The sequence below is a fragment of the Heteronotia binoei genome, chromosome 21, assembly GCF_032191835.1.
Source record: "Heteronotia binoei isolate CCM8104 ecotype False Entrance Well chromosome 21, APGP_CSIRO_Hbin_v1, whole genome shotgun sequence".
Classification (NCBI taxonomy): Eukaryota; Metazoa; Chordata; class Lepidosauria; order Squamata; family Gekkonidae; genus Heteronotia; species Heteronotia binoei.
The window spans coordinates 14,556,859-14,583,699 of NC_083243.1; the positions used below are offsets into that span (position 1 = coordinate 14,556,859).

Sequence of the window (26,841 nt, forward strand, 5' to 3'; positions counted from 1 at the left end):
CATAACCATTGTCTGAAGGGCACTCCACCTGCACCAGTAATGCGAGGGACACTCTTAAGTCAGGGGTTCCCAATGCGCTGCCCAGAAAAGCTTCTGATTGGCCGCTGGAGATTTGATTGGCTGTGAGTATTTGGCAGCAGTTGCTGCTACGGCACAAGGATCTTAGTTGCATCACTGGAGATGAGCTATGGTGGCCATTTTGTGGATGGCTCCGCCTAGGGAAGCTAACCTCTGGGTGGGAAACAATTGGCACAAGCCAAAGGTTATAGTGACAGATAACTAATGATTTATACCAACACCTAAACAATAAAGAGAACATCTCGCAAAAAAAAAAAAATTGTCCTTTCTCGACGAGACTCAAAGTAGATTACATAGTGTAACTTGTAAACTGACGCAACCGGTAGGATGAGACAGTTAATAAGCAATGCAGTATATCTAGGATTACAAAAAGCTAAAATCAAGCATAAAATGTTTGACATGATACTTAAACATGTCTTGTACTTCCTTGTCAAGCTTACTGCTTTAATAACATAAAATGTGTATTTGATAACTTAGGGTTGGATCCCATAAGCCCCACTGAGTTTTCCTTCCAGAAGGGAACGCCATCTTCATCATGGAAAGAACTTTGGTTTGTTAGAAAATGCTTCTACCTCTCAACTCATCCACCCGTCTCTTCTGTTCCCTTTCCCCTTCTGTTCCCTTCTGTTCCCTTTCCCTTTCCTTCTGGTTCCTGCTGGCACCGGTTTGTTGTAGTGGTTAAGTGTGCGGACTCTTATCTGGGAGAACCGGGTTTGATTCCTCACTCCTCCACTTCCTGCTGCTGAAATGGCCTTGGATCAGCCATAGCTCTCGCAGGAGTTGTCCTTGAAAGGGCAGCTTCTGGGAGAGAGCCATCTCAGCCCCTCCCACCTCACAGGGTGTCTGTTGTGGGGGTGGAAGATAAAGGAGATTGTGAGCCGCTTTGAGATTCAGAATGGAGGGCGGGTATAAATCCAATATCATCATCATTATGAGGCTCACCAGATAAGGATTAGGTAACACAGTTCTACACGTAGAATAGGAAGTCTGAGTCCTCCTCATCCAACATGTTAGAAAGTACTTAAGAGCGGCAGGCTCAGATTTGGAGAACCAGGTTTGATTCTCCACTTGTCCACATGAAGCCTGCTGGGTGACCTTGGGCCAGTCAAAATTACCTCAGAACACTCTCAGCCCCACCTTCCTCCCAAGGTGCCTGTTGCGAGGAAGGGAAGAAGATTGTAAGCCAGTCTAGGACTCCTTAGGGTAGAGAAAAGCAGAGTATAAAAACCAACTCTTCTTCTGGTCCACCAGAACTCTCATGTTCCTATGAAGGTCTCGGCCTCTATGCCCTGTTGTTGGCTCTCAAGAGAAACCGGTTGGCCACTGTGTGAGACAGGATGCTGGAGTAGAGGGACCCTCACTGGTCTGATCCAGCAGGGCTCTTCTGATGTTCTTATGAAGGCCTCAGCCTCTCTGCCCTGTTGCTGGCCCTCCAGAGGAACTGGTTGCCCACTGTGTGAGACAGGATGCTGGAGTAGATGGACCACTGGTCTGATCCAGCAGGGCTCTTCTGATGTTCTTATGAAGGCCTCAGCCTCTCTGCCTTGTTGTTGGCCATTCAGAGGAACTGGCTGGCCACTGTGTAAAACAGGATGCTTGAGTAGATGGACTACTTATCTGCTTTTTGAACCAAATTCAACAACTCTCCCCCTCCATTCCCCCCCCCCCTATTTTTATGGGCCACAGGCTCTGCCAAATTCCTGTCGTCCTAAAATTATACATGACAGCAAAGTCAAAAATGCCTTTGTGCCTCCTTTGTATCAGTGACGACTGACTACTTGTTCTGCATACACAGGCAGTGTGTGTTTCTTCCCCGTTTTATTGGGCTGCTTCTCGTGGGGTCACCAAAGAGGGAGCGTAAGGCCACATTCTCCCTGATGTGGAAATGGAGAGCTGATGTGTTTGCTGTTGGCACCTTTTTACTAAATACCGTTGTGTTCATTATTTGGAATATGACTAGATTGCTTGCAGTCGCTTCTCTCTTGTCGCCTTCCATCGCTCTGACTGCAGCACGCAGCTTGCAAGCTGTTTTGTATGCCGTGGAGGGGGCAGCAAAGGGGCCAGGAGAATGCTGAGCACACAAAAACACACCCTGCTACTGACACCATTCAGAGGAAACCTTGCTGTCTTTCTAGTGCTGTCTTGCTGAGCACTTTGTATATACTTTCAACCAGGGGTGGAATTCTAGCAGGAGCTCCTTTGCATATTAGGCCACACCCCCTTGATGTAGCCAATCCTCCAAGAGCCTACAAATAGAGCCTTGTAAGCTCTTGGAGGATTGGCTACATCAGGGGTGTGTGGCCTAATATGCAAAGGAGCTCCTGCTAAAATTCCACCCCTGCTTTCAACAGAACGAAGTTGGTGTCCAGTAGCACCTTTAAGACTAACGAAGTTTTATTGAACAAAGTAGGAGTCCAGTAGCACCTTTAAGACAAATTTTGTTGGTCTTAAAGCTGCTACTGGACTCCTACTTTGTTCTCTTGCTTGAGACCAACACAGCTGCCCAGCTGGATCTATCTACATGGAAAGTTTTACAGAGACTGGAAGCTTTCATGTGCTAGAAGCACACTTCATCAATGAAATGGGGTACAGTTAGTGTTTCTACAAATAGCTTGTGAGTAGCGGTTAAGCATGCAAAACAATGTGAAGTTAAAAGCTGATGGCAAGATAATGAAATTGACAAATGTGAGAATGGCAGTAAATGTTAATTAATCTATTTCCCCTCAAGCGTAGGTTACTTTCAAGTTTGTTGTCTCTGCATTAAGGGCAATATTTTATTTAGCAGTCTTTGATAAGTGACACTTCTTGCTTTGAATTATTGCATCTAAATCTGGAGACAGTGTCAGTGCTGAAGCAAACTTAACTATGCTGTTCAGGTGTGTATCTGTAAGTTGCAAACCTACTTTTGATTTATGGACATTCATTACAGAAATCTCATGGTCATTGCTTTCAGCCTAAGACCCAGGGGAAAACATGAAATGGCTGGACATTGTGAGCTTTTGTAGATAAGCTGCTTCATGATAGAGGTTTACAAGATTATGACATGGGATAGAGAAGGTAGAGAAAGAAGTACTTTTTTCCCTTTCTCACAGTATGAGAACTCATGGACATTCCATGAAATTGCTGAGCAGTCGGGTTAGAACGGATAAAAGGAAGTACTTCTTCACCAAAAGGGTGATTAACACATGGAATTCACTGCCACAGGAGGTGGTGGTGGCTACAAGCAGAGACAGCTTCAAGAGGGGATTGGATAAGCATCTGGAGCAGAGGTCCATCAGTGGCTATTAGCCCCAGCGTATTGTTGGAACTCTGTCTGGGGCAGTGATGCTCTGTATTCTTGGCAGGGGGGCAACAGTGGGAGAGCTTCTAGCCACACTGATGGACCTCCTGATGGCGCCTATTTTTTTTTTTACCACTGTGTGACACAGAGTGTTGGACTGGATGGGCCATTGGCCTGATCCAACATAGCTTCTCTTATGTTCTTATGTGTGACACAGTGTTGGACTGGGTGGACCATTGGCCTGATCCAACATGGCTTCTCTTATGTTCTTATGTATGACACAGAGTGTTGGACTGGATGGGCCACTGGCCTGATCCAACATGGCTTCTCTTATGTTCTTATGTGACACAGAGTGTTGGACTGGGTGGGCCATTGGCCTGATCCAACATGGCTTCTCTTATGTTCTTATGTGTGACACAGAGTGTTGGACTAGATGGGCCATTGGCCTGATCCAATATGGCTTCTCTTATGTTCTTATGTGTGACACAGAGCGTTGGACTGGGTGGGCCATTGGCCTGATCCATCATGGCTTCTCTTATGTTCTTAAGTTCATGTACTGGTCAGCCAGTGGAAAAAACAGAGGCTTTGCTCTGTAGCTCGTGTGCGATTGAGCAAGCCTGGCAAAGCAAGATGTGATGCAGAAGGAAACGAGAGGGAGAGAGAAGGAAGCAGATGACTATGAGTTGTTCGCAGGGCTGATAGAAGCCCTCCAGGGGCCTGATCCGTCCCTCGGGCCGCACGCATGACACCCCTGCTTTAAAAGTTTTTAGGGAATCTAGATCCAAGGCCAGATCTAGGGGGGGGGGGCAGAGGGGGGTGCTTGCCCTGGGCGCCACCGGAGAGGGGACGCCAAATTGGTTATGGAATCCATTCTGTTCTATGGACCCATAAGGTAGAATGGGCCCCATAAGGGGGCGCCATTTTTTAATTTTGCCCCCCCCCTTCAAAAAACATGTCGATCCGGTCCTGTCTAGATCAGCTATCCCCACAGACATGGGCTCAGTTATGCGGTATGTGCTTAAAATCATTCCTCAGAAGTTATTTCTTCTGTTTCCAAATCACGTTCGAACCTTACCAGTAAAACAATCAGCAGCGAAAGGAATGAAAGGGAAACAACAACAGCCACCGCAGCAGCCCGTTAACATCAAGCCGGGAGGAGAAAGTTCAATAAATCACTCGGAAGGCAGCAAACAGCAGAGAAGATCAGAGCCAGAACAAATCGGCCCAGCGACTTCTGGGGAGGTGGGGCGGGGAGAGGGGAGTCTTGGCCTGGTGCCTAAACGGCAATCATGAAGGCATCAGGCACGGCTCCCGGGAAAAAGCGTTTCAGAGGCTCTGTAGCAGGGCGGCTCCCCAGTTGTGTTTCTTGAAAGCTTCTAAAAGGAACCCTCCGTGAGTTTGGCCACAGAAGGCAATTTTACTTGGAAGCTTTGCTCACTCCTGGTGATCTTCCCTGCTGGGCGGAGGGGAGCATCAGAGAGCCAGTTTGGTGTAGTGGTTAAGTGCACAGACTCTTACCTGGGAGAACCGGGTTTGATTCCCCCACTCCTCCACTTGCTGGAATGGCCTTGGGTCAGCCATGGCTCTGGCAGAGGTTGTCCTTGAAAGGGCAGCTTCTGGGAGAGCTCTCTCAGCCCCACCCACCTCACAGGGTGGCTGTTGTGGGCAGGGAGAAGGTAAGGGAGATTCAGAGTGGAGAGTGAGGTATAAATCCAATATCATCTTCTCCATACCAAGACCTTTTCAAAGAACGTCTGTCCAGCAGAGGCCTTCACTCCAGCTTGTTAACATACTATGGAGAAGCAGTCTTTCGAGCAGGGGTCCCCAACACAGTGCCAATGGGCACCATAGCCTCTCCTGGCTTCCCACACACCCCAAGCGTTCTTAGAAAGTGATCAGAGTCATGTGGGACTTTGGCCCAGTAAGGTTTCTGATTGGCCATTGGAGATTTGATTGCCAGTTTGGTGTAATGGTTAAGTGCTCAGTCTCTTCTCCGGTGGTCTGGACAGTGGGTCGGTCCGACTACTGGGTATAGGCTCCTCCTCCTCGTCACAGGGTCGGGTGCTCCAATCGATCCGGAGGGGGAGTGGCCTATACCACCCAGGACGCGCCAGTTTTTCTCCCGGCCCTGCACGAGGCAGGACGGTTTTTCTCCAGGCGCTTGCTGAGGAGCGCAGAAGATCCGGATTATTGAAATAAAACACAGACCGGAAGCGTTGGGATCGGTCCCAACAACGCCGGTGGCGGCAGTCTGCAGGTTCTACTCGCGAGTAGACCTTGAGCGAGCGGCAGACGCCCGCAGCGCTTCGTTCCCTCACAGACCGGAAGCGTTGGGATGGGTCCCAACAACGCCGGTGGCGGCAGTCTGCAGGGTCTACTCGCGAGTAGACCTTGAGCGAGCGGCAGACGCCCGCAGCGCTTCGTTCCCTCACAGACCGGAAGCGTTGGGATGGGTCCCAACAACACCGGTGGCGGCAGTCTGCAGGGTCTACTCGCGAGTAGACCTTGAGCGAGCGGCAGACGCCCGCAGCGCTTCGTTCCCTCACAGACGCGATTGGAACCAAGCGGGAAGGAAAGAGAGGAGGCAAGCGGAGCGGCAGCGCGGTAAGTCACCCTACAGCAATAGGGCTGCACGCGGATCCACGGGGCTTCAGAAGGGTCCCCATGCTGCCTGCGTTGTCTCTCCTTCGGACGGCCTAGTCGTGTAGACTTGGCAAAGGAGTGAGAGAGAGAGGCCTCTGAGGGGGTTTGTTCCTGACTGGAAGGCAAGATACACAAAAGCCCGTTAGAGGGCGCAACGGAGGCATTCTGTCCTCCATTTGAGCCTTTCCCGCTTCTTTTTTAGTTGCATTTGCCTTTCCTTCCCTTATAGGGACGTGAAAAGCAACAAAATGGCGACTAGCTCTCACAACAACTCACCCAGCGAATTTGATCTACCTCTTCTGTCAGGGGCTCTGACTCCTCAACAGGAGGCTCAGAATCCTGACCTCACAGGAGAGGATGCCAAGTCAAATTTAGTCCTTTGGCTTAAGAAAGAGCTGCTAAAAGAGTTGGGACAGGACCTTTGTCAGCAGCTGGACTCCCCTGCTTCCCTACAGCCAAAAAGGAAGGATGGAAGGAAAAGGGGCAGAGATACTAGTCCCAGTGACACTATGGAAGGACGCTCTAAGATCAAGCCTCCTTTGGGTTCGGACTCCACCCTCCTGAGCTCAGCTGAGGAATCAGAAGACTGAGCAGTCAGATAAGGAGGAGGGTGCACTGTCAGACGAGGAGGAGCAGACTGACACTGTTCAATCTAGGCTCTTTCCTTCTGAATACTATTCAAAATTGCTTCCCAAAGTACTGAGGACCCTCAACTTTGTACCCACTCCTAAAGAAAATGAGGAGTTGGATCCAGATCTCCCCACAGGTTCAGGGGAGATGATGCCAAAATTGAGCAGTGCTCAGACAGGGGTTCCTTTGCCTGCGGCCTTTTTTGCCCTGGTCAAGGAGGAATGGGAACGTCCGACTAAGCCTAAAGCAAACCAACAGATTCTCTCCAAACTTTATTCTCTTATTCTACAGGTTACTAAGAGATTAAAGTTACCAACAGTGGATGACCCTGTAACTAGCCTGATTTCCAATTCGGTCCTTCCTATGGACGCAGATGGTTTACCCAGGGATCCATGCGATAGGAGGATTGAGCAAGCTTTACGCAAAGAGTTTGAAGTGACATCTTGGGCCATCAAGGCAGCCACTACGTCTTCATTGTTTGCCAGAGCAATGTGCACGTGATCTAATAACTTGGCAGCAGCAGACAGTGGAGCTCCTAAGGAGTTCAAGGACGAGCAAAAAAAAAAAAAAAAAGATTGCTTTATCCGCTGCCTTCGTGGCAGATAGTTCATTAGACACCATGCAACTGGCGGCCAGAGCCATGGCATGTGGGGTAGCTGCCAGACGCAACATTTGGTTGCGTAATTGGGAGGTAGACACTGCAGCCCAGCCCAGGGTGGCAGCGGTGCCTTTTAAAGGAACCTTGTTGTTCGGGGAGGGTCTAGATAGATACCTCATTGAGAACAAGGATAAAAAGAAGGTTTTATCTTCCAAGAGTAAAGAGTCGAAACAGAGGAAGTCCTTTCCTTCCTTTCGAGATTCGAAGAAACCATCCAGACCAGGTCCCTTTCGTCCCTTCAGAGGGAAGTGGCAGCAGAAGGGGCGTGATCCCAAACCATACTATTCTGGGAAGTCAGATCAGGGTTCCAAAAATCCCTCCAAGAAAGGAGGATCCCAGTGACTATGCCTCTCACCAGCCGACAAACAAAATAGGGGGTCGTCTTTCCCTTTTCACAGACATCTGGAACCAGTCAATCCAGGACAAGTGGGTTTTAGAAGTAGTGGAACAAGGTTACGCCTTGGAATTCCACTCTCTTCCCCCCAACCATTTTCGAGGGGTTCCCCGGAAAAAAGATTTATCTACTCACAGAGCAATGTTGTCGGCCATTCAGCACTTGGTGAATATAGGGGCAGTGGAGGCCGTCCCGGTACTTCAACAGGGTTTGGGGGTCTATTCGGTGATATTTTTAGTTCCAAAAAAGAGCGGGGAGTTCAGAACCATCCTGGATCTGAAATGGCTCAACAAGTTCATCCTGACAAGACATTTCAAGATGGAGACAGCCGTTTGGTCTGAAGTCTTCGCCCTGGGTATTCACAAAAATTCTGGTGACCCTGGTGGCGGAGCTGAGATTGCAGGGTGTGGCCCTATTTCCTTACCTGGACGACAATCTGGTGAAGGCAGGGTCCCACCAGCAATGCCTGAAGGGCATGCAGCAGACAGTGACCATGTTGCGCTCTCACGGCTTCGTGCTGAACCTAGAGAAGAGCAATCTTCTTCCCTCTCAGAGGCTAGTGCATCTGGGAGTGGAAATAGATACAAAGGTGGACAGAGTCTTCTTAACCCCAGAGAGACGGGAGAAGTTGTGCCTCCTTCTGCAAGGGGTGTTACAGCAACCGAAGGTGTCAGTCATGAAGTTAGCACAAGTCTTAAGGATGATGGTATCCTTTCAGGATCTACTGTCTTGGGCCAGATTCCACACTCGTCCCCCACAATTTTTTCTGCGGCCTTTTCAGGAGATTATAGGGAACAAAATTCCCAAACTGGTGACATTACCGTTAGAGGTGACGTCCCAGTTACAGTGGTGGTTGAACCCGGGTCTTTTCAGTCCAGGTTACCCGCTTCGCGAACCTCAGAGGGTTTGCATGACTACAGATGCCAGTTTATGGGGTTGGGGGGCACACTCACAGGATCAAATTATCCAGGGTCAGTGGGAGCCTCACGAGATGAAGTGCAGTATCAACTTCCTGGAACTCAGGGCGATCCGGTTAGGGTTGCAAGGGTTGCAGGCAGTTCTGAGGGGTCACCATGTCCTGGTGAAAACGGACAACTCAACCGCCAAAGCATATGTAAATCGACAGGGAGGAACCAGGGTGAAATCCCTTCATGCCGAGGCAAAGGTTCTCTTCGAGTGGGCCGAAGTCAATCTCCTGTCAATCAAAGCGGTGCATGTTCCAGGGAAGGACAATCGGCTAGCGGATTGGCTCAGCAGACGCTGGCTGGACCAAACAGAATGGAGGTTACACAGGGACACCTTCAGTCTAATAGTGGAGAGGTACTGATCAGTGTCGGTGGACTTGTGTGCCACGGCAGAAAATTGCCAAGTGGACAGGTTCTTTGCCAAGGTCAGAGACACAAGGACAGAAGGAACCGATGCCCTCAGCGCCGACGGGACTAGTGTAGGCCTTCCCGCCCCTTCCTCTATTACCCAGGGTGTTACAGAGGGTGGTGGAACTAAAGGCGGAGATGGTGTTGGTGGCTCCCTTCTGGCCGAGACGGTCATGGTTCCAGGAGCTTCTGAGGTTGTCTATTCAGCCTCCTTGGCGGCTGCCGGGGAGGGACGACCTTCTGACACAGGGCAGCATGTCTCATCCTCAACCAGACATGTTGCAATTGACAGTTTGGAGGCTGAGCGGTTGCAGCTCAAGGAACTAGGTTATAGCACCAGAGTGGTGGACACTATGTTGGCATAGCGTAAGTGTTCCACTAATAGGATATACAATACCACCTGGAAGGTTTTTGCTTCGTGGTCTACCTTACGGGGGTGGGATCCGATGAAGGTGAAGGTAAATGGTATTCTAGGTTTTCTTCAGGAAGGGGCAGACAAGGGGCTTTCTACCAGCACGCTACGGCGTCAGGTGGCGGCCATATCGTCTATACAGGGGGTGCGGGGGCGTAAATCCTTGTCAGCGCATCCGCATATTAAACGGTTCCTGAAGGGTGTTGCTCTCCTTAAGCCCCCACAGGTACATAGATTCCCCTCGTGGAAGTTGAATATAGTACTGAATGCCTTGTGTGGGCGTCCCTTCGAACCTATGGCTTCCTGTGGACTGAAGGAACTGACTCTAAAAACAATTTTTCTAGTGGGTATCACTACAGCACGGAGAGTGTCTGAATTAAGGGCCCTGTCGGTTGACAAGGAGCTTTGTGTTTTCCATAATGAAAAGGTGGTACTGAGACCAGACCCATCTTTCATTCCTAAAGTTAATTCTGTTTTTCATAGGTCCCAGGAGTTGGTTCTTCCAAATTTTTGTCCCAATCCCCAGTCTCCCAAGGAAAGGGAGCTGCACTGTTTAGATGTTAGGAGGGCACTTAGTTTTTACATTGATCGCACAAAAGACTGGAGGAAGTCTGATGCATTGTTTGTTTCGTTTAGCAAGAAGTCGCAGGGACGACAGGTCTCCACTTCCTCCCTTAGCAGGTGGCTACGGGAGTGCATTGTTTTGGCTTACAAGGCCCAAGGTCAAGCCCCTCCAGATGGGATCACGGCCCATTCTCTAAGGGGTGCTGCAACATCAGCTGTGTACTGGTCTTTTCCGTCCTTAGAAGCTGTGTGTAAGGCAGCGACTTGGAAATCGGTACATACCTTTACCAGACACTATAAGGTGGATAAATGGGCTTCAGCGGAGGCGGCCTTTGGGAGGCATGTGCTGCAGCACGCACTCTAAACAGGGAAGCCGGTCCCGCCCGGGGATGTTCAGCTTTGTTACGTCCCAGTAGTCGGACCGACCCACTGTCCAGACCACCGGAGAACGGAAGATTGGTATCACTTACCGTGAAGCTTCCTTCTCGGTGGACTGGCAGTGGGTCGGTCCGGCCCGCCCGTTGAAGTTGAGCGGCTTCCTGGGTTTTGGAGATGGATTCTGGAGCAATGGTGCTTTCCCTGTGGGGAGGATATTACCTTTGCTTTGCTTGACAATGACTTTTTCTTTCAATCTGCCATTTTGTATGGTGTGTTGAACTGTGATAAACTAATCTTCTCATTTATTCGTTTCTGTACGTGAATGGGGAGGTGGTGAAAATTTTTATTATTAGGGGGATGCGGCTTGGATACAACTGGCGCGTCCTGGGTGGTATAGGCCACTCCCCCTCCGGATCGATTGGAGCACCCGACCCTGTGACGAGGAGGAGGAGCCTATACCCAGTAGTCGGACCGACCCACTGCCAGTCCACCGAGAAGGAAGCTTCACGGTAAGTGATACCAATCTTCCGTTCTCTGGGAGAACCGGGTTTGATTCCCCAATCCTCCACTTGCAGCTGCTGGAATGGCCTTGAGTCAGCCACAGCTGTCGCAGGCGTTGTCCTTGAAAGGGCAGCTGCTGGGAGAGCCCTCAGCCCCACCTACCTCACAGGGCGTCTGTTGTGGGGGAGGAAGATAAAGGAGATTGTGAGCTGCTCTGGGACTCTGAGATTCAGATTGGAGGGTGGAATATAAATCCGTTATCTTCTCTCTCCTTCCTTCCTTCCTTCCTTCCTTCCTTCCTTCCTTCCTTCCTTCCTTCCTTCCTTCCTTCCTTCCTTCCTTCCTTCCTTCCTTCCTTCCTTCCTTCCTTCCTTCCTTCCTTCCTTCCTTCCTTTGTAGTGGTTAAATGTGCAGACTCTTATCTGGGAGAACCAGGTTTGATTCCTCACTCCTCCACTTGCAGCTGCTGGAATGGCCTTGGGTGAGCCATAGCTCTCGCAGGAGTTGTCCTTTTAAGGGCAGCTGCTGTGAGAGCCCTCTCAGCCCCAACCACCTCACAGGGTAGGGTGTCTGTTGTGGTGGGAGAAGATAGAGGAGATTGTATGCTGCTCTCAGTCTCTGATTTAGAGAAAAGAGTGGGGTATAAATCTGCAGTCTTTTTCTTGCTCAAGTTTTTTAAAAACACTGCTTTGGCAGCCGCCACCGTAACAGAAGATCTTCACTGAAGGTAAGCTGTAGCCGCCGTTGTATGGCAGTCTCCATCTCCTGGGGCAGCCATTTTGTGGCTGCCCCCGACACACTGTGTCAGAAGCACAAAGGCACCCACAACCTCAAAAAGGATGGGAAGTCCAGCTCTAGAGCCTAGCCTCAGATCTCTTTTCGGAGCCTCATACCAAATGCCCTTTTCTTCTCCTCTTCAGGCTTCCAGGCAGATGCAGATCGGACGCACGTTGAGCCTGACAGTTACCTCACGTCACCCCTTGCAGGTAAGAAGCCCAGACAACATTGACTCTTCTCCTTCATGCCCCATCTCTGGGTCAGCATCAGACTCCCAAGTCCTCCCTGCCAGTGGTTTCATCTTTTCTCCTCACATGGGCCAGACCCCAGGCCCAGGGTCTCCAACTTTTTATGAGCGTGTGGACTCCAACGGAATTCTGACACAGGGTGGTGAGCCCAGCCACAAAATGGCCACTGTTGGAGGTAGAGCTGAACAGAGAGAGAGAGAAGAAAAAAGAAGAAGAAGAGGTAATTTTTAAAAAAATGGGAAAGAGGAGGAGGAGAAGATGACCGCAGATTTATACCCCGCCCTTCTCTTTGAATCAGAGTCTCAGAGCGGCTTACAGTCTCCTTTATCTCCTTCCCCCACAACAGACACCCTGTGAGGCGGGTGGGGCTGAGAGGGCTCTCCCAGAAGCTCCCCTTTCAAGGGCAGAGTCTCAGAGTGGCCTACCATCTCCTTTCCCTTCCTCCCCCACAACAGACACCCTGTGAGGCGGGTGGGGCTGAGAGGGCTCTCACAGCAGCTGCCCTTTCAAGGACAACCTCTGCCAGAGCTATGGCTGGCCCATGGCCATTCCAGCGGCTGCAAGTGGGGGAGTGGGGAATCAAACCAAATTCAAGTGCCTCTCAGTGTTGTAATAGAATGGCGTTTTTACCCAGGATATGAAAGAGATGTAAAAAGCTCGAAGAAGCTTGTGCGAAACAAGGGCTCCGGTACGACCTTGTTCTTTCTGGACTCTTGGCTGCATATATTATGAGACGTTGATCAATTTCATATTTATTTCACCGGGACTCTCTTGGATGAATTTAGCATTGATTTGCTGCAAATATTGGACTGATTCCCGGTGAATAGGTTCCTTGCTTGTTCTAGAGGACCAACTGTATGGTCTGTTATGAATCAGTGTATGCATTTGTATTTATTTATTGTTTATTGATTTGTTTCTTTGTTGTACGGACGCTGGTTTTCACGGAAAGCTTAGTGCTTTGGATTCCTCTGTCTATTTTGCCATGATTCTCTGTGTGAGTTGCACAATCCCCAAGTGAGGGCAAGGAATCCCCTGGTTTGGAGGCTTCAGGGTCATCAGATAGTGGGCGGTGGGGGGGCACCATTATTCCCTAGGGAGACCGATTCCCATAGGGTATAATAGAGAATTGATCTGCATGTATCTGGGGCTGGGGGGGGGGCTGTTTTTTGAGATAGAGACACCGAATTTGCAGCATAGAATCCAATGCCTCTCCCCAAAATACCCTGTAAGTTTCAAAAAGATTGGACCAGGGGGCCCAATTCTATGAGCCCCAAAAGAAGGTGTGGGGTTTCAGCACCTCCAATTTAGATGTCGCAAATGAGGGCATCACTCTTGGGAACCTCTGGAGTCTGGGAATGCTTTTTAGACTCTTATCTGGGAGAACCAGGTTTGATTCCCCCCTCCTCCACTTGCAGCTGCTGGAATGGCCTAGGGTCAGTCATAGCTCTCTCAGAGCTGTCCTTGAAAGGGCAGCTGCTAGGAGAGCTCTCTCAGCTTCACCCACCTCACAGGGTGCCTGTTGTGGGGGAGGAAGATAAAGGAGATTATAGGCCCTTCCTTCCTTCCTTCCTTCCTTCCTTCCTTCCTTCCTTCCTTCCTTCCTTCCTTCCTTCCTGAGCCAGTTTGGTGTAGTGGTTAAGTGCACAGACTCTTATCTGGGAGAACCAGGTTTGATTCCCCACTCCTCCACTCGCAGCTGCTGGAATGGCATTGGGTCAGCCATAGCTCTCGCAGAGCTGTCCTTGAAAGGGCAGCTGCTAGGAGAGCTCTCTCAGCTTCACCCACCTCACAGGGTGTCTGTTGTGGGGGAGGAAGATAAAGGAGATTGTAGGCCGCTCTGAGATTCAGAGTGGAGGGCGGGATATAAATCCGTTTTCTTCTTCTTCTACCTGCTTTGAGCCCTGAGAAAAGGGAACGGAAAGTGGACACAGAGAAGCAAGAGGATTGCTGTAAAAATTAAATTGTTGCTTCCCTGTTGGAAGTGTCAAAATCAGGGGTTTGCATGTGGATGCTTGGAGTTCCATACATCAAGCTGCAATGATGACACAGTGTGTGGAAGGCCGTGGCTTCTTTGGTCACATCACCCATCTCATGTTCTGTCTTCCTCTATTTCTGCTGCCTTCCACTTTTTCCTAACGTGGTTGTCTTTTCCAGTGACGCTGAGAGCCAGTTTGGTGTGGTGGTTAAGTCTGCAGACTCTTATCTGGGCCAACCGGGTTTGATTCCCCACTCCTCCACTTGCAGCTGCTGGAATGGCCTTGGTTCAGCCATAGCTCTGGCAGGAGTTGTCCTTGAAAGGGCAGCTGCTGTGAGAGCCCTCTCCGCACCACCCACCTCACAGGGGGTCGTGAAGGGAGAAGATATAGGAGATTGTAAGCCGCTCGGAGTCTCTGATTCAGGGAGGAGGGCAGGGTATAAATCTGCAGTCGTCTTCTTCTCTTGTCTTCTTATGTGAACAAAGTACGATAGCCTCGGTTTAGTCCAGGGGTGTCGAACATGTGGCCAAATCAGACCCCCGGAGGGCTCCTATCAGGCCCCCAGGCAACTGGCTGTCATCTGCTTCCTTCTCCCTCTCTCTTGCTTCCTTCTGCATTATAGCTTGCTTTGCAAGGCTTGCTCAACTGCACAGGAGCTACAGAGCAAAACCTCTATTTTCTCCATTGGCTGAGGCTCCTTCCTTGGGGAGGAAGGGGGGGAGGCAGAATTTGCTTTGCCAGGCTCTCTCAATCACACAGCAGAGCTACTGAGCCAAGCATCTCTTCCTTCTATTGGCTGAGGCTCCTCCCCCTCCTGGTCCCCTCGGGAAGGAAGGAAAGAGCCAGAGCTTCCATTGCCCCGTTCCCTGGATCCCATGGGAGAAATTAAAAAAAAAAAATTAAGACCAATGAGTGCTTTTAAGACCAACTTTAAGCATGGTTTATTTTAAGGATTTTTTAAAAATAATCTTTTATTGTGTTTGTCTGTGTCCTTTGTAAAGTTGATATGAAGAAGATATGAAGCTGCCTTATACTGAATCAGACCTTTGGTCCATCAAAGTCAGTATTATCTTCTCAGATTGGCAGCGGCGCTTTCTCCAGGGTCTCAAGCGGAGGTTTTTCACACCTATTTGCCTGGACCCTTTTTTGGAGATGCCGGGGATTGAACCTGAGACCTTCTGCTTCCCAAGCAGATGCCCTGCCACTGAGCCACCATCCTTCCCCAGCTATCTCTGCTACCTAATCTTAAATAGGAACACACACGCCCTGGCCCACCATGGTCTGGCCTGACAAGGTCTTATTTATGTCAGATCCGGCCCTCATAACAAATGAGTCCGACACCCCTGGTTTAGTCATTTTAGCTTCTAGGGAGAGTTGATCTAGAACTCGCTGTTTGTAGGCCATGGGGGGTGGGTATTAATATTCAAACTCAGGGGCAGCCTTTCAGTTTGGAAGTCAGCATTCGAGAGCCCAAAGCAGCCAGAATCTGGCAACAGAAGGAACAGGCTGGTCGTGTCGCCCCTGGCCTTAACGGAGGCTGAATGCCCTCCCGAGGGATGTTTTCCAGATGCTGTTGCCAGAGGGGACTAGTCGTCTTATTTTTTTTTTATTAAATTGCAGGTGTGTGAAATGAATTCATGGGGGGCATTGTCTGCATTAGTGGGGCTGGGAGATACACTCTGGGAATAATCTAATGCTCTTACTGAGTTTATTTTGCTGACGCGCCTGGTTTCTGAAAGATCTATAGTGCACTGACCTGCCTCATAGAATTTGTAAAAGGGGACGGAGAAAAAGAGATAAGGAACGCTCTCCTGCAAAGTATTGCGTTGGCTGCAAGAACGGATTAGGCCCAGGGTGGCCACATTTGCTTAAAGTAAGAGCCACACGACGAGTGCAGCATCATCAGCAAACAGTAGCTCTCGGATGAGTTTTTCCATCGTCTTGGAGTGGGCCTTTAGTCGCCTCAGGTTGAACAGGCTGCCATCGGTGCGATAGCGGATGTAGACACCATCGTCATCATCTAGATCTACTGCGGCTCTTTGAAGCATCATGCTAAAGAAGATCGTAAAGAGAGTTGGCGCGAGAACGCAGCCTTGCTTTACACCTGTGCCTATTGGGAAGGGCTCCGAGAGGTCGTTGCAGTGTCTGACTTGGCCTCGCTGGTCTTCGTGTAGCTGGATGATCATGCTGAGGAACCTCGGGGGACATCCTAAACATTCCAAGATTTGCCACAGGCCTTTCCTGCTAACGGTATCGAAAGCTTTGGTAAGGTCGACAAAAGTCACATATAGACCCTTGTTCTGTTCCCTGCATTTCTCTTGGAGCTGCCTGAGAACAAATACCATGTCGGTGGTGCTCCTGTTAGCTCTGAAGCCGCACTGGCTCTCTGGGAGGAGTTCTTCTGCAATGGTGGGCACCAGTCTGTTCAGGAGTATTCTGGCAAGGATTTTGCCTGCGATGGAGAGCAGGGTTATCCCCCGGTAGTTGGAGCAGTCTGACTTTTCCCCTTTGTTCTTGTGTAGAGTAATGATGATTGCATCGCGAAAGTCCTGTGGTAGTTTGCCTTGTTCCCAGCAGGTGACAAGTACTTTGTGAAGTGTGCTATGTAGTACTGTGCCCCCATGCTTCCAGATCTCTGGTGGGATTCCATCAACTCCCGCTGCCTTGCCACTTTTCAGTTGCTTGATGGCTTTAACAGTCTCTTCTAGGGTGGGGATCTCATCCAACTCTGTTTTCACTGGTTGAAGTGGGGTGAGGTGAATTGCTGAATCTTGAACTACGCGGTTGGCACTGAAGAGAACCTGAAAATACTCCGACCACCGGTTCAGTATGGATGCCTTGTCTGTGAGGAGCACTTGGCCGTCTGCACTACGCAAGGGACTCTGAGCCTGATATGATGGGCCATATACTGCCTTCAGGGCTTTGTAGAACCCTCTTAAATCACCAGTGTCTGCACACAGCTGGGTTGAGGATGGTGCGAAGGCAGCGCTGATGAAAGCGCTCTTCCTTTGAGAACGCACGCATAGCTGGTCTTGAGGACAAAAGGAGATTGAGGAAGAATCGCACTGCTACAGCACCAACCCCCAATCAGGCTCTTCCCTGCAGCCACTGTGGCCGGATCTGCCTGTCCCGCATTGGTCTTGTCAGCCACCAGCGAGCCTGCAGCAGACGTGGACTACTGCACCCTTCTTAAATCTTCGTTCGCGAAGTCAAGCCGAGAGAGAGAGAGAAGAGCCACACAGAATAAACATCAGATGTTGGAGGGAGGGAGGAAGGAAAACGAAGGAAGGAGAATACCGTAGATTTATACCCCTGTTTGGCCACCCCTGGATAAGGCCTATTCCTAGAGGAGAGGTCTGTCGGCAGTCACTGTTCGAAAGAGCTTCTCACGCCAAGAGACGTCTCCTGCCAGAATAAAGCACTTCTGCTACAGTGGAATGGTCCCAGAGAATCCATCCCTGCGTGACTCTCAGTACCTGCAGCTGAGATGGGGCTACAGCAGCAGAAGCTGAGCCTGGCATGGGGTGTAAGCTTCTCCTTATGTGAACATAAGTGTACGCTTCCTAAGGACATCCAGTTGGTCATGATCTGAAACAGGATCCTGGAGCAGAGAAACCTTTGTTCTGATCCAGCAGGCTGCCTGTATAGGCAGGCTCTTATCTGGGAGAACCAGGTTTGATTCCCCACTCCTCCACTTGCAGCTGCTGGAATGGCCTTGGGTCAGCCATAGCTCTTGCAGAGCTGTCCTTGAAAGGGCAGCTTCTGTGAGAGCTCTCTCAGCCCCACCTGCCTCACAGGGTGTCTGTTGTGGAGGAGGGAGATGGTGAGCCGCTCTGAGACTCTCTGATTCAGAGAGAAGCACGGGGTATAAATCTACGGTCTTCTTGTTCATCTTATGCCTTGAAAACCGTATGGGGTTTTCATAAGTTGGCTGCAACTTGACAACAGCAGCAGAAGCACTGAATATAACGTTGACAGTTGATTTCCCTTTTGCCTTAAGTGCCCCTTAGTTGCAGCAAATTTAATATACTTGGGTTTTTCAGCCAGAGATTGCTTGTGTGTGTGTGTGTGAGAGAGAGAGAGAGAGAGAATGAGAACTTACAGGAATTAATGTACATAAAATGTGGGCCTGGCTGTTCTGACAAGCGGTGTGATTAATATAAACCAGACCGGAGCGATTGGAAAGCTGCGTTTCCGGGCCCTCTGAGACTTCGCAGTAATCTCTCAGTTCAGAAATCAGCCGTCATTAAGCAGAACTTCAAAGTGCTTTGAAAATGGATATCCTTTGTATTACCCACACGTTCTGTATTCGAGGGTACATTTTGTATAGTTCTGAAATGGAGTGTTTTCAAGGAGAGATCTCTCTCTCTCTCTCTCTCTTTGATGAGAAGATACAGCAAGGAGCTGCACAGCAAGACAACAGGCCCCTCCGGTTAACGTTCCTTCACCTTTTTAGAGCATTAGAGACCCAACTCTGTCTGCACTGTTATAGATTGGGCGCATACAGGGATCATTTTGTAGAAAAATAGGTAGTGGAGCTCATTAGCCTATGCCCCCCACCAGCCAAAAGCAACTTGATGCAAGAAAGGAGAGCCCCAGCGAGCGAGGCCTGCTTGGACTGGCTGGAGATCCAGCCAGCCCAAGCAGGCCTCACTCACCTGGGGCTCTCCTTGACCCCCCCCCCCCACCCGCAGTCAAAAGGCCAGCAAGCCACCCACTTGCCCAAAATCACATAAGAAGTGGAGAAAAGGTGGTAGGGGCTTCTCCAGGGGTTAATGAGGGCTGCTGGGGGCGTGGCAAAGCCCCTGGTGGCTGGCTGGCTGCTCGCTCTCCTGATCCAAGGATTGTTATGCAGCTGCACCTACTATTCAGTGGACAAGGTAGGTGGGGAGGAAGAGGGGGAACCCTCCAAAAGGTTCAGGAGCTGTGCTCCTGTGAGCTCCTGCTGAATTCAAGGCCTGGTGCATATTAACAGACATCTGGACTGGCATGCGTTTTCAGCACCTCCAATTTGGATGTTGCAGGTGAGGACATCACTCTCGGGAATCTCTGGATAAACTCTGGATAAGCTGGGAATGTTTTTTAGAATAGTAGAATCAGAGAGTTGGAAGAGACCTCCAAGATCAGCTAGTCCAACCACTGCACAATAATAATAATAATAATATTTAATTTATAAACCCACCCTCCCTGCCAAAGCAGGCTCAGGGCGGCTCACAACATAAAACTTCAACAATTAAAACAATACATATTATAAATCAAACATACATGTTATAAATCATACATTGAAACCATCTAAGTTAATTTGCAGGAACGTCACAAATACTTTCCCCCAACAAACACCCTCACTGTCCGCTTCCCCATGCCCAGAAGATGGCAAAACACCCCTCCGGGTTTTAATTTTCTTTAATAAAACCTCCAAGTTTTATTTTCTTCAGTAAAACCGGGAAACACCTGTTCAAGCAGTGACATCATGGAACACAACACGATATTGTAAAAATGGGAGGAAAGGAAAGGTCCCCTGTGCAAGCACCAGTCGTTTCCAACTCTGGGGTGACGGATGTTGCTTTCACAACGTTTTCACGGCAGACATTTTACAGGGTGGTTTGCCATTGCCTTCCCCAATCATCTACACTTTCCCCCCAGCAATCTGGGTACTCATTTTACCAACCTCGGAAGGATGGAAGGCTAAGGCTGAGTCAACCTCGAGCCGGCTACTTGAAAACCCAGCTTCTGCCGGGGATCAAACTCGGGTCGTGAGCAGAGCTTAGGACTGCAGTACTGCAGCTTTAACACTCTTCGCCACGGGGCTCTTAAAAATGGGAGGGGGGGATTGAAAAAGCCAATTTCTCTATCATGTTAGGGCCACAATTTTGCGACTTTTCCATTTTGGGGGGTTCTATGAGCCCTGGTGAAGATTCTGAGACATGATCTTGGGCACAGGGTGATTTCACACAAGGTCAGGCTTTTTTGGCCTCCGTTTGAACCAAAGTTATCTATACAATATTCAGAAGAGCCTTGCTGGATCACACCAAAGAGCCGTCTTCTCCAGCATCCTGATTCCAATAGTGGCAAGCTTTATTCCCTTCAGTGAGTCCGCCAGCAAAGCATGCAATAAAAAAGGCCAACGCCATGCTGGGAATTATTAGGAAGGGAATTGAAAACAAATCAGCCAGTATTATAATGCCCCTGTATAAATCGATGGTGCGGCCTCATTGGGAATGCTGTGTACAATTCTGGTCACCGCACCTCAAAAAAGATATAGCATTGGGAAAAGTGCAGAAAAGGGCAAGTAGAATGATTAAAGGGTTGGATCACTTTCCCTATGAAGAAAGGTTAAAACGCTTGGGGCTCTTTAGCTTGGAGAAACGTCAGCTGCGGGGTGACATTATCGAGGTTTATAAGATTCTGCACGGGATAGAAAAGGTAGAGAAAGAAGTACTTTTCTCCCTTTCTCACAATACGAGAACTCGTGGGCATTCAGTGAAATTGCTGAGCAATAGGGTTAGAACGGATAAAAGGAAGTCCTTCTTCACCCAAAGGGTGATTAACACATGAAATTCACTACCACAGGAGGTGGCGGCGGCTACAAGCATATCCAGCTTCAAGAGGGGATTGGATAGGCATATGGAGCAGAGGTCCATCAGTGGTTATTAGCCACAGCGTATCATTGGAACGCTCTGTCTGGTGCAGTGGGGCTCTGTATTCTTGGTGCTTGGGGGGGCATAGTGGGAGGGCTTCTAGTGCCCTGGCACCACTGGTGGACCTCCTGATGGCACTTGGTTTTTTTGGCCACTGTGTGACATAGAGCATTGGACTGGATGGCCCATTGGCCCGATCCAACATGACTTCTCTTATGTTCTTATCTTGAAGGCTTAACTGCCCTTTCTTGTTGATCGGCCCACAGTCAATATTGAGAGACAGGCTGCCCCTGTGCTCAAAGGGACTCCTTTCTCCATCGGGGCTAATAGACACAGAGACAGACCCTTCCTCCATGCATCTGTGTAACCTTCAGACCCCTCTGAGCCAGTGGCCACCAATGTTCCTTGAAAGCTGAGTTACTGTGAGCTAGCTCATAGATTTTTAACCTCCAGCTCACACATTTTTGTCTTAGCTCAGGAAGGATAACCCCAGAGCACACAAATTTATGCAGTAGCTCACAACTTTAATGCCAGTAGCGCACAACTTTTATGGCAGTAGCTCACAAAGTAGAATTTTTGCTTACGAAACTCTGCAGCTTAGAGGGATCATTGGTGGCCACCTCTGCATTTTGGCAGCAAATCTCATTCCTGACTTGGGCCCTCAATGAAGAACTACCCCAAAGATTAATTTGCACATGGAATTCACTGCCACAGGAAGTGGTGGCAGCTATAAGCATAGACAGCTTCAAGAAGGGAGTGGATGAACATATGAAGTTGAGGTCATAGAATCATAGAGTTGTAAGGGACCTCCAGGGTCATCTAGTCCAACCCCCTGCACAATGCAGGAAACTCACAAATAGCTCCCCCTGAGGTCTCTGAGTGGCTATTAGACAAAAGATGAGGGAACATTCTGTCTGGAGCAGGGATGCTCTGTCTTCTTGGTGCTTGGGGAGCAACAATGGGAGGGCTTCTGAAGTTCTTACCCCACTTGGTGGACCTCCTGATGGCAGCTGGGCTTTCACCATTGTGTGATGCAGAGTGTTGGACTGGATGGGTCATTGGCCTGATCCAACAGGGCTTCTCTTATGTTCTTATGTCTGGGGCAGTGATGCTCTGTCTTCTTGGTGCTTGGGAGGACAACAGTGGGAGAGCTTCTGAAGTTCTGACCTTACTTGGTGGACCTCCTGATGGCACCTGGGCTTTCACCACTGTGTGATACAGAGTGGTGGACTGGATGGGTCATTGGCCGGACCCAACATGGCTTCTCATATGTTCTTATGTCCTTTTGTCTACTGTTGATCGATTTCCACGGGTGACTGCTGAGTTCTAGCGCCGCGTGAGAGAGGAACACAAATATCCATGCCAGTGTGGTATCCTCCTGTCACAACTCAGGGGGGTGTTACCAAGTGCTGCCACCACTCTGGGTTAAGGGTTCCCCTTGAGAAGGCCCAGAGTTCCCTCCCAAGCCCTTCAGGCCTCTTGTAGCTTAGGCCAGATAATAGGCACGAGGACCAGGCAGAGTGAACGACAGAAAAAAGGTTTATTTTAAGGTCAGTGCAATATAACAACCAAGGTGCATAAAACAGTAAAAGGGGTGAAGGGAAAAATAACCGACTGCCCTAACGCGTCTGAACTTACTGTCCCTAACTGTCTCAGTCAGACCTAGCCTACTCACCCTACCTCACAGGGCGAGGGTCTCTCCCTGGCAGCAGCTCTGCCTCCTAGGAAAAGAACACCCACTTCTTGGGTTTGGCCTTTATATATTCTCTTCCCAGGCCCCACCTCTCTCTGGGCCTGTTTCCCTCCAAAACCCTCGCTATCCAATCAGAGGGGATCCTGGGAGATGTCGGCTTTTCCCAGTAACTCCTAAGCAGGCTTCCCTGGGGCCTGCAGGCCTCGCTAGGCCCAGGATCAGGACACCTCCCTTAAGAAATCTTGTGTCCTAAGCAGAAAAGACCCAGATGCCTTTAATCATCCCTGGGACAAAAGGCCCTGCAGATCAATCATGTGACTTGTTTCTACAGCTTCTTCAGCCCTGCGATCTTCTTTTAGACATGGAATAACCAGGGCCATTTCCCCCACCCCCACCCCGTTCCGAACACAGCAGCATACAGAGGCGCTACTGTATTGGCTGTTTTATTTTTAATCCCTTTTTTTAATATAATCCCTAACATGGGATTTGCCATTTTCACCGAGTCGTCCCTCACAAACGCAGTATCTCTCTTTGTCGTGCCGGTCCTGATTCTTCTTATCATAAGCTGCTTGGGAAACCAAAGATAGTACCTTGCCTCTGGGAGGCATCTCATTGAATGTAGGGCTCCCCCCCCCCCGTCCGGTCCCAGAATCCTAGAGTTGGAGGGAACCCCCCAGGGTCATCTAGTCCAGCCCCTCGCACAATGCAGGATACTCAAATACCTCCCCACACACACATCCAGTGACCCCTGTTCCAGGCCCAGAAGATGGCACTGATGCAAGCCTTCCTGCTCTCCTCCTCATGAATTGTCTGTGTTCACAGAATCGGCACTGCTGTCAGATGTCCCATCTAGCCTCTGTTTAAAAACCACCAAAGGTCCTGTCTCTTCCTTCCCTGCCAAGCTAGGCAGTGACAAAAGCAATGTTCCCATGCTCCCCAGAGAGAGAGAGAGAACTGAGCAAGGGTGGAAGCCATGTTCTTCAAAAGGGAGAGGAGAAAGGAGCGCCACTTTCTCTCTTTTTTCTGCAAAAGGGAGAGGAGAAAGAGCCAATTTCTCTCTTTTTCTGCCGTCCTGTGTTAGTTTCGCTTGCAACCCAAAGTCGTGTATTTCATCAGCAGCTGTGAGGTCCAGGGGGAAATCTGGGAGGCCCCGCTTGCAAGCGGGCATTGCCATTTCACACAGAAAAATCCATTTGCAAAGTGCGCCGAAAGTGGATTGAAAGTGCATTGTTTAGTGTGTGTGAAGGCACCCTCCTTCTCCGTAATCTGCCTTGAGTCCCAGTGAGAAAGATGGACTACAGATAATGTAAATAAAAGAAATGAAAAATAACCACCCCTCCCACCTTCCGATAGGATTTCTCCATTCCATTTCTGACAAAGGGAGCCTTGGCTATCAAAAGGTCATACCCCCAAAATCTTGTTGGCAGGGCACCTTTTTTGTAGAAGCCCAGCAGGAGCTCATTTGCATATTAGGCCACACCTCCTGGTGGCACCATTTTTCACGCAAGGCTTTTGTGTGTGGAAAAGGCCCAGCAGGAACTCATTTGCATATTAGGCCATACCCCCTGGTGTCAACATAGTTTCACACAGGGCTTTTTGGATCAGAAAAGCCAAGCCGGAACTCATTTGCACATCAAGCCACACCCCCTGATGGCACCATTTTTCATGCAAGGCCTTTTTTTGTAGAAAAAGCCCAGCAGGAACTCATTTGCAAATTAGGCCACACCCCTTGACACCAAGTCAGCTAGAACTGCGTTCCTGCTTAAAAAAAAACAAAGGTAACCGAAGATGGTGAGGGGTCTGGAGACCAAGTCCTATGAGGAAAGGTTGAAGGAGCTGGGCATGTTAGCCTGGCGAGGAGGTGGCTGAGAGGTGGATATGATCACCATCTTCAAGTACTTGAAGGGCTGTCATATAGAGCAAGGGTCCCCAACCCAGTCCGTGGCCTGTTACTGGTCCCAGTCTGTGGCCTGTTAGCAACTGGGCTGTGAGTTGTATAACTATTTCATTATATATTACAATCAATGTTCCTTCTAAGCTGCAGGGTCTTGTGAGCAAAAAATCTACTTTGTGAGCTACTGGTATTAAAGTTGTGAGCTACTGCATAAATTAGTGTGCTCTGGGGTCGTCCTTCCTGAGCTAAGACAAAAAGGTGTGAACTAGAGGCTAAAAATCTGTGAGCTAGCTCACACTAACTCCGCTTAGAGGGAACACTGATTACAATGTAATAATAATAATAATAATAATAAGATGATGATGATGATATTGGATTTATATCCTCCCCTCTGCTCCGAATCTCAGAGCAGTTTACAATCTCCTTTATCTTCCTCCTCCACAACGGACACACTCTGAGGTAGGTGGGGGTGAGAGAGGAAGGAAGGAAGGCCTACAATCTCCTTTAGCTTCCTCCCCCACAACAGACACCCTGCATGTTTGACACCCTTGATCTAACCATTTGTTACCACAGCTCTGCTGCTGCTTTAGAACTGGGTTTAAAAATATTTTAATTGCTCTGTTTGCAAAGCGTCCAATTTTCCTCTCTGCGGAGGACACGTCGCCTTGAACGCTTCCCACTTTTGATGCAAGCCCTGGACCTTCCTTGTTATTCTCTTTCCTTGGACTTGTGCTTTGGGGTTGATGGCATCGCACGTTGCTTAATAAGCTGTTTGCTTCTTTTCAGTTCAGTCCCTGAATCTGTGTGTTCCTTTACTGGCTCAGGGGAGGCACGGAGGCAAACGGGACCCCCAGTTCCCTGAGGGGGCATCTCTCTCGTCACGCTGCTCTTAAGTCTCTCATCGAAGGGCTCTTAAGCAGACCAGACAGACTGCGGGAACCAAGGAGATGCTCCCGTTTTTACGAGGGTCAGCCGTTCAACCTCCTTTCCTATCTGCTTGTCTGGTTTTGAAGCCGGCCGGTCTGAGCCTGGCTCAAAAAGTCATGGGTTTTCTCTATTGTTCAGTTTCTTCCCCAGTTTCACAGTCAGATTCCAGTCCAGGAGCAGCTTAGAGACCAACAAGCAGGGCTTTTAAAATCATAGAGCTTCCTTTGCCCAGTTCCCTGGATCCCATGGGAGAAATAGAAAAAGAGCACCTTTAAGACCAACGAGAGTGCTAATGTTTTCAGCATATTTTAAGTTTTTTAAATATATATATATATATTTGTGTTTGTGTTCTTTATAAAATTTGTATCTCTGCTACCTAATCTTAAATAGATATACGCACATGGCCCAGCTCAACATGGATCAGCCCAGCCAGACATGGCCTGGCCCAACAAGGTCTAATTTATGTCAGATCCGGCCCTCATAGCAAATGAGTTTGATGCCTCGGGTTAGATGGTAATGCTGTCAAGTCAGTTCTACTTTTGCATCTTCTCAAGATGCCCTCCAGCCCATTCCAGGCTAAAGCTAAGCCCCCTCCCCCCGCCTTTGTCACCACCAGAGCCCAAAACAGCTTCGATCATTTTCTTCTCCTCCATTTTAGCCAGTTTGTTGTAGTGGTTAAGTGTGCAGACTCTTATCTGGGAGAACCGGGTTTGATTCCCCACTCCTCCACTTGCACCTGCTGGGATGGCCCTGGGTCAGCCGTAGCTCTGGCAGAGGTTGTCCTTGAAAGGGCAGTTGCTGTGAGAGCTTTCTCAGCAGGGTGTCTGTTGTGAGGGAGGAAGGTAAAGGAGATTGTAGGCCGCTTTCAGACTCTGTTCTTGAGAGGGCAGCTATTGTGAGAGCCCTCTCAGCCCCACCCACCTCACAGGGTGTCTGTTGTGGGGGGAGAAGCTAAAGGAGATTGTGAGCAGCTCTGAGTCTCTGATTCAGGGAGAAGGGCGGGGTATAAATCTGCAGTCTTCTTCTTCTTATCCTTGGAATGAGCCTGTGAGGTGGGTTAGGGCGAGAGAAGCGCGACTGGTTTACGGTCACGCCGAGAGTTTCCATGGCGGAGCCAGGATTTGAACCCAGGTCTCCCAGATCTGACATTCTAACCGCTCCACCACTCCGTGAGAATTCTCGGTTCCATGAGGATTCCACAGGCCGCTCCATGCCTTCAGCATCCCTGCTGCTGCTGGAATCGGCTTGTGTGTCCTCACCCAGTTGGTATGGTTACTCCTGCACCCGTATCCTGTTGCCATGGCGTTGGGCGATTTTCCTCAGCCGGCTTTGGACTTCAGCTATAGCTGCTGCTAAATATTTGCTGAATTACTTAAACCGGAATTAAAAGTCAAGTACTTTACACTCCTTTCTCCGAGCGCTATACGCAGCTTGTCAGATCTCAGCAGGATCAGTCAAGGTTAGCCCTTGGATGGGAGACCACCAAGGAAGCCCAGGGTCGCTATGCAGAGGCAGGCAACGGCAAACCACCTCTCCATGTCTTTTGTCTTGAAGACCCCATGAGGGGTCGCCACGAGGCTGGAAAACTGAGCTAAAACAAATGCGATGGATTTTATCAGGGATAAATGTAAAGTTCTGCTTTTAAGTAGGGAGAATCCAATGCGTCATTCTAGGATGGGGGAGACTTGTCTTGGCAGTAGTATGTGTGAAAAGGGATCTGGGGGTCTTAGTGGACCATATACTGAATATGAGTCAGCAGTGTGATGCGGTAGCTAAA

The 26,841-nt window shown here is 49.4% G+C and overlaps 1 protein-coding gene across 1 annotated transcript in view; it reads left to right on the forward strand.

The window, feature by feature from the left end:
- KIAA0586 (KIAA0586 ortholog) overlaps window positions 1-26,841 on the forward strand; it is a 154,343-nt gene that overhangs the window by 120,407 nt on the left and 7,095 nt on the right. Inside the window, 1 exon segment of the mRNA XM_060261507.1 lies at window positions 11,832-11,897. Coding sequence (XP_060117490.1) covers window positions 11,832-11,897 — 66 coding nt within the window.